This window comes from Zootoca vivipara, chromosome 2 (genome assembly GCF_963506605.1).
Source record: "Zootoca vivipara chromosome 2, rZooViv1.1, whole genome shotgun sequence".
In the NCBI taxonomy this organism is placed as follows: domain Eukaryota; kingdom Metazoa; phylum Chordata; class Lepidosauria; order Squamata; family Lacertidae; genus Zootoca; species Zootoca vivipara.
Window position 1 is genome coordinate 112,253,570 of NC_083277.1, and position 7,177 is coordinate 112,260,746.

At 45.0% G+C, this 7,177-nt stretch overlaps 1 protein-coding gene across 1 annotated transcript in view; it reads left to right on the forward strand.

Annotated features, from left to right (window-relative positions):
• The window catches only part of AMHR2 (anti-Mullerian hormone receptor type 2), a 28,353-nt gene extending 21,597 nt beyond the window's left edge, over nucleotides 1–6,756 (forward strand). Inside the window, exons 10-11 of the mRNA XM_035107926.2 lie at nucleotides 3,687–3,823; nucleotides 5,301–6,756. Coding sequence (XP_034963817.1) covers nucleotides 3,687–3,823; nucleotides 5,301–5,429 — 266 coding nt within the window. The 3' untranslated portion in view covers nucleotides 5,430–6,756. The remainder of the gene's footprint in view (nucleotides 1–3,686; nucleotides 3,824–5,300) is intronic.
• Nucleotides 6,757–7,177: the final 421 nt, after the last annotated feature.

Genomic DNA, 7,177 nt, shown 5'->3' on the forward strand with positions numbered 1-7,177 from the left:
CACGGCATGCTGTTGATGGAAAAAACAAGCGTTTTCTGCTCACGCACACAGCTTTTGGGAGAGGATTGAGCGCCTGGCGTGAGGGTATCTTGGGAGGGTTGACATACGCCCAGAATTTCCTGGACATAGCCGGAAACAGTGTCTGGGCGGAAATCAGAAATCGCCATGTCGGGAGTGTAGATGTTGCTGAATTTCCTTAAAAATAGCTGTGTCTGGATTTTCACTTTTTGTAATATGGCAACCCTATACCTTGGTATTCATGCTATCTCCCATTCTCGCACAGTTTCCTTGATCCTCTCCCTCTCTCTATTCTTCAGACATTCATATTGTTCCTGACAAGAGCCTTCTCCTCACTTTACCTTGAGAGTTGTCCTGTTCAGCAGCCTTGGTGAATCATGGCTTTGCTGAGTCACAACGTGGTTGTCACCTGGAGTCCCTGGCCTGTTGCTAGGGCTCCTCCGCTAAAGCCTGCCCTGAGCCTCAGTTTTACAGTGCTTAAGGTGTGGGAGATTATCAGTCAAACCTAAGAAATGCATATTCTTGCTTATTAGCATGAGGAGGGGTTAGTTCTGCAGAGCTGTTTTACTGATAGGCAGCTACTCAGACTATAGAAGTACAATTGGTAGAGAGGGCTCTGTGTGATGCCATTTCCCCTTCTCTCCTGGAAAGGAAGGAGCACATAGTACTTCCTGTTCCTCTCTCACTTCCTTTTGACCAGCCATGAGGGCAGCCATGTTTTGTGCTTGCGCCATCTCCAGGCACATGCCTGAAGCTGGTTATACTGTAAATGTAAGTATTTTGCCTGCATAGGTTTTACTGCTGCCATTGCTGTGAACCAATGCACAAAGTAAGTAAATCTTACTTTTAAACTTACTTTACGAGTTTTTTCCTGATTCTTTGTTAAGCAGGGCGAGAAGCGGGAAGGAAACCAGATTACTTTCTTAGCTTCACTTGCTCAAAACAGTTCCTGTGCTTTAAATTTTGCTGCCAAGGATGGGATTTTGAAACTATTCAACCCACACACATAGGTGCCTGAAGCGATAAATTGCAATTAATAGATCCTCTTCTGCCCATGAAAACCCATCCCACACAGGGAGCACCAGGCAGCGTGGAGCCACCATTTAAATTTATTATTTATTAAATTTCTATACTGCCCTATATCTGCAGGTCTCTTAAATTTCCTACAGTGACCCAGAATGATTGCTATGGGAAGGGCATTGTAGAAAATTTAAACGGCCGCTCCGCACTGCCTGGTTCTCATTGGTGAGCTGCCGCCCGTCACTACCAGGTAAGCCTGCCATTGGGCCTGCTCACTGGCAAAGGAGAGGGGTCCCAAGAGAGCACTTTGTCCTCTCAAAACTGGAGCTGGCCCAGAGTGTGTACCCAGGAGGGCCAAGGATGGCACCAGTGATGTCAAAGGCCAGTCGTATGGTAGCGCTCATCAAGCTCCCCCACGTTCAGGTTGCTGCCAGTAGCTAAGAGGGATCAGGGCCCAAAAGCAGTGGCGGTTGGGGTGTCTGTGTGGTGTGAGCGCAGTGGCAGGAGTACCCAGCTGGGTCTGCTGCTGTGTCCACACCGCACCGGATTCCTTGCCCTCTTGGTTACCAGCAGTAAGCAACACTACCCTGCTTCAGGCCACAACTATCAAAGGTACCATCCAATGTTTGTGCATGACACTCACCAAGGATATTCAAGACAGGAACCGCAATACACAGCAGCTCCACTAGTGGGGCAAAGAAGTACTCCTCACACCCCACATCCCAGTAAATATGTTGGAGCTTGAATGCTGGGAACATGCCGTATCCTCCAAGCTGAATTGCTTCCGTGAGGGAAGATGTCTGTGTTTTTTGGCTCTACCTACCTACCCAGTGCAGGATTTACGTATAAGCTAAACAAGCTATAGCTTAGGGCCCCACTCTCTTGCCCCCCCCCCAAAAAAGGAAAAAAAACCTGGATGCACATTTCCAATTGTATTTCAGTTCAACAATTACTTTGATAAAATGCATATTTTTTACGTGCAAATAGTTTTAGATACCTATTGTTGTTGTTGTTTAGTCGTTTAGTCGTGTCCGACTCTTCGTGACCCCATGGACCATAGCACGCCAGGCACTCCTGTCTTCCACTACCTCCCGCAGTTTGGTCAAACTCATGTTCGTAGCTTCGAGAACACTGTCCAACCATCTCGTCCTCTGTCGTCCCCTTCTCCTAGTGCCCTCCATCTTTCCCAACATCAGGGTCTTTTCCAAGGATTCTTCTCTTCTCATGAGGTGGCCAAAGTATTGGAGCCTCAGCTTCAGGATCTGTCCTTCCAGTGAGCACTCAGGGCTGATTTCCTTCAGAATGGATAGGTTTGATCTTCTTGCAGTCCATGGGACTCTCAAGAGTCTCCTCCAGCACCATAATTCAAAAGCACCAATTCTTCAGCGATCAGCCTTCTTTATGGTCCAGCTCTCACTTCCATACATCACTACTGGGAAAACCATAGCTTTAACTATACGGACCTTTGTCGGCAAGGTGATGTCTCTGCTTTTTAAGATGCTGTCTAGGTTTGTCATTGCTTTTCTCCCAAGAATCAGGCGTCTTTTAATTTCGTGACTGCTGTCACCATCTGCAGTGATCATGGAACCCAAGAAAGTAAAATCTATTAGGTCCATAAATTACCATATAGCATATATTCAACACAATTTGTTGTTGACAAAGGACAGCTGGACATATAAAGGGCCCCATTACCTTCAGTAGCTCTAGGGCCTCATCAAACATAAATCCAGCCCTGTACCTACCACTGATATTTGGGTTAGTAGAGTGATTAAGCCTCCAAATCTAGACTACAGGCACTTTATGCAGCTCCTGCATGAAAGCTTTTTTTAAAATAATCATTTCCACTTGGTGGCACTCAACACAGTAACTATAACACTGGATAACCTCTGTGATTTGACCTAACTCACAGCAGGGCTGAGAGATGCTGGCATGGGCACTCACTCGCCCTCACACAGCTAGGCTGAGCTCACTGATAGCCGTTTCAGACATTACAGCTGCCATGTGGAAAGAATATCTCTTTAAAGCCCTATGCGGCTTGGGACCCTCGTACCTACGGGACCGCCTCTCCTGGTATGCCCCGCGGAGGCCCTTAAGGTCCACAAACAACAATATTCTGGAGATCCTGAGCCATAAGGTGGCTAGATTGGCCTCTACTAGGGCCAGGGCCTTTTCGGTATTGGCCCCAACTTGGTGGGACGCTCTTTCACAGGAGACCAGGGCCCTGCGGGATTTGTCATCTTTCCGCAGGGCCTGCAAGACAGAGCTGTTCCGCCTGGCCTTTGGGTCAGACTTAGTCTGACCCCTGTTTTCTCCTCCCTCGTGGCTTGGATTTATGGACTACTTAATATGAGGCTGCATTTTAAATTTTAATATTGTATTTTAATCTGTATTTTAATTAATTGCTTTTTAGGTTTTATTGTAATCTTATTGGTGTTAGCCACCCTGAGCCTGGTTTTGACTGGGGAGGGCGAGGTATAAATAAAAATTTATTATTATTTATTATTCTTATTATTTAGCAGTCTCTGAGCGGGGCCCCTGAAGTATGAACAGGTTCTAGATTTTGGGGTGCTAGTAGTGCAGTGAGCCTGTTGTGCCGACAAGACGGAAATCCCCTGTCTCCGACCTCACTGGCTTCTGCCTCTCTCCAGAAAACAGGGTCCCTGAGTTCCAGCTGGCCTATGAAGCAGAACTGGGCAGCAACCCTACATATGGTCAACTGCGGAGTCTGGCTGTCGTGGAAAGGGGTCGGCCGGCCATTCCAGCTGCTTGGAGGAGAATTGGGCAGGTAAGGTAAAGAAAGGTCTTTGCTCTCCCAAAGGGTCCTGCTTGAGAATCTGCTAAGGGTTTTGAAATCTTGGGGCACCTCCAGAACGTCAGTATTTTGTGGGAGCGATTCAGTTGCGAACCAGAACTTTGGGTTTGCGCAATTAAAGTGGATTCAAAGAGCTCTGCCGTTCTAGGGCAACAAATCTTGCCCCAGTGTTTGGTTAAGGAATGATAATGACAACTCGAACTGTGGGTGGGAGAGGAGGGAGGGAAGGGTTTTTTAATACGGAGGCAGAAAGACTTGTAATCTTTTACAGTTTATAGCAACATTGCGAGTCAGCTTACCGATATTAGCAGCTGATTGAAACAAAAACTCCTTGTTTAGGGAGGCTTTTAATCTTTAATCGATTATTTTATTCTTCTGTTGGAAGCCGCCCAGAGTGGCTGGGGAAACCCAGCCAGATGGGCGGGGTATAAATAATAAATTATTATTATTATTTAAAACGTCTGCCCACATGGAGGTATGTGAGTTGTTTATGGTACTGCAAGGGGTATGACAAAATGGCTGCCAGTCTTTTTAAATACCGTATATAAAATGGCAGCCGCTGTGTTACTTATAAGCCTGCTTGCTAGCCATTAAAGTAGGGTGGTCATATTTCCAAAAGTGAAAATCCGGACACAAAGTTGTTGAGCAAAACTCGAAATCCACCAAAGTCTAGACATCTAGACTTGTGACATCGGTTGCCATATGACCAGATTTTCCCGGACATTTAAGCGATTTCCTGTTCCAGCCTTTTGCGTGGCAGGGGGGGCCAACACAAAACCTTGGAGTCAGCTTGAGGTCAGCAAAAAGAGAACAATAGTGTTATGTATTATGTATTAAGTTTGACTGCAGTACTCATTCCGGCCACCGTGGCTGCAGTTTTCACTCAGGTCCACAACATGCAAATGAAGGATTGACACTGCTGTTCACGGATTGGGTAGCTAGGGGAAGTTTGTTACTGTTGCAAGTTACTGAGTACTATATAAGCCAGCCGGCTAAACTATTGTGCAAGTCCGGGACTCAGAGCTGAAATAAAGAGCTGGTTGTTTTAAGAGCTGTGTCTTCGTCCATTTTCCCCCACGATTCAACAAATAGCATTCATTTTAAGACAGCCAGAGACCTTTTGGAAGCTGAAGCTGGCAGAGATCTGGGAGCAAAGGTCTAAGGAGGGATATGTAAGGAGATAAGAATGGGAAGAGGGTGGGACAAGCCTGAGGAAAACCTTGAAGGCAAAAGCAAGGACTGTAGAGCTGGAGGTGAGAAGAGGAAGAAAGCCAGTGGGGTGTGTGTGAAGAGGCACATCTCACTTGCAAACAAATGGTGTTTTTTTGGGGGGGCAGGCCTGTTTAAAGGCAACATTTCATCTTCTGGAGCACAAACAGCCCCTCTAATGAATCTTCCAGTTCTCTGTGTCTCCTGACCCCAATTGGCACTTCTCTGTGTTTCTCCTTAGGCTGCTGTCTGTCTACAGGAGCTCCTCGAGGACTGCTGGGATCCTGAACCAGAGGCTCGCTTGCAAGCTGAATGTGCCCAGCAGAGGCTGCAGAGGCTGTATGCTGAGGGCCTCGTGAAAGAGTTGTGACGAGGCTGAAACGCATTATGCTTCACAGTCTGTTTACCTAGACATCATCCTTTGCTTAAAATAGTTGTTTTGCCTTTTGTCAAGAATAAGCGGCCACGAAGGAAAGTCCCACCAAGCATGGCTTCTCACCATGGCTTTGGACCTCATCAGAGTGGAATAGATGTGTTTCTTTTCCTTTGGTTTTTATAAACCTTGTCCACTTAATCAACTCAATGAGCTCTGTCCACTTAGTCAACTTGAATTGCACTTGTTTACCAGGGGGTCCCAACCTGCACCTTCCTCTCTTGTCTCATTTAGCCATTCTTGGGCTCTCAATCACTCAAATCTTCCCATTCCTACACCACTTCCTGCAGCACTGCAAAGGCCATTTATATACAGTACAATGATTTGGGCTGCGAATCCTAGGCACATTTTCCTAGGAGTAAGGATCACTGGGACTTAACTTCTTAGTAGATCTACATAGGACTGCCATGTAAGACGCCCAAATGAAGAAACTGGTATTGGGCACAGAATTCAGTATCCTAAGAATGTCTAAACAAAATAAAAAAAATTCCTTCCAGTAGCACCTTAGAGACCAACTAAGTTTGTCATTGGTATGAGCTTTCGTGTGCGTGGACACTTCTTCAGATACCTGAATGCCTGTTTTTCGGTCAAGCAAAATACAAGTCCCTATCCTTTCATGCAGTTAAAAGGATATGTGCAATGGCTAGTTAAGGGAGGGCTGATGAGTGGGCTTCAGTGCTCAGTGGAGCTTCTGGCCGCTCTTTGTCCAGCAGAAATAAAACAAATAAATGCAAATTTGCCACACACACAATAATATACAAGCCATTGGGCGTGAAACCCCAGATAACTGCTGCCAGGACTTCAAAGTCCTTCACATATTGCTGGTACTCAAAGGTTTGGCAAACTGCCCTCTTTGAAAAGGTATCTCGTAAGCTAAACGTGTCTAAAGGGCAGAGCTCGAATGACCATTTTTTGCTATACGACATGATTTTATTTCTTATACAAATATTGAGGCACATTGTCCCCCAGTATCACTGGTATATGCAAAATGCCGGGCTCATCTGAGACTTTGTAGAACCTTTATTCTTAATAATGATGGAACTCCCAGGTGGAGAATACTTTTATTTTTATATATCTTGTAAAGGGAATCTTTATATGAGCCAGTACTTTATTATTATCCCTCTGAAACTGAGCTGCATCTTTGTGCTTTTGTCCCTCCTGGCTGTGACGTTTTTATGGTTTACATTTTTTATTCTTTGTTTTCTCCCTCTTTTTGTTATGTTTGCACTTTTTAAAACAAAATCAATAAAATATAAAATATACAAAGTCCTTCACATGCATCATCTTATTTATTTAAATATATATATTTTATGGCCAGCTAGTAGCTTATGTTCCCGGAATGAAATTAAGTAAGAAAATTACAACGCATTCCTTCCGTTGTACCATAGGTTGGTCGGGTGAGCCTGAAGCTGGTTCATAGCTCAGTCTCATGGCCACTATACTACATTCACAATGGCAATACACTTTTAAGAAAGTACGTAAAATGGTGTGGGCATGTGCTAACTTGTCATATTGATGTTACAGGCACTAGCCAATAAGTGGCTGCGGCACTTGTACAATACTATTCCATACAATAATTGCAATAAACATAGTACCAAGTAGAGCAAAGATAATACTGTATGTATTTTTCATTCCATAAGACACACTTTTTTCCCTCCTAAAAAGTGAGAGGAAATGTTTGTGCG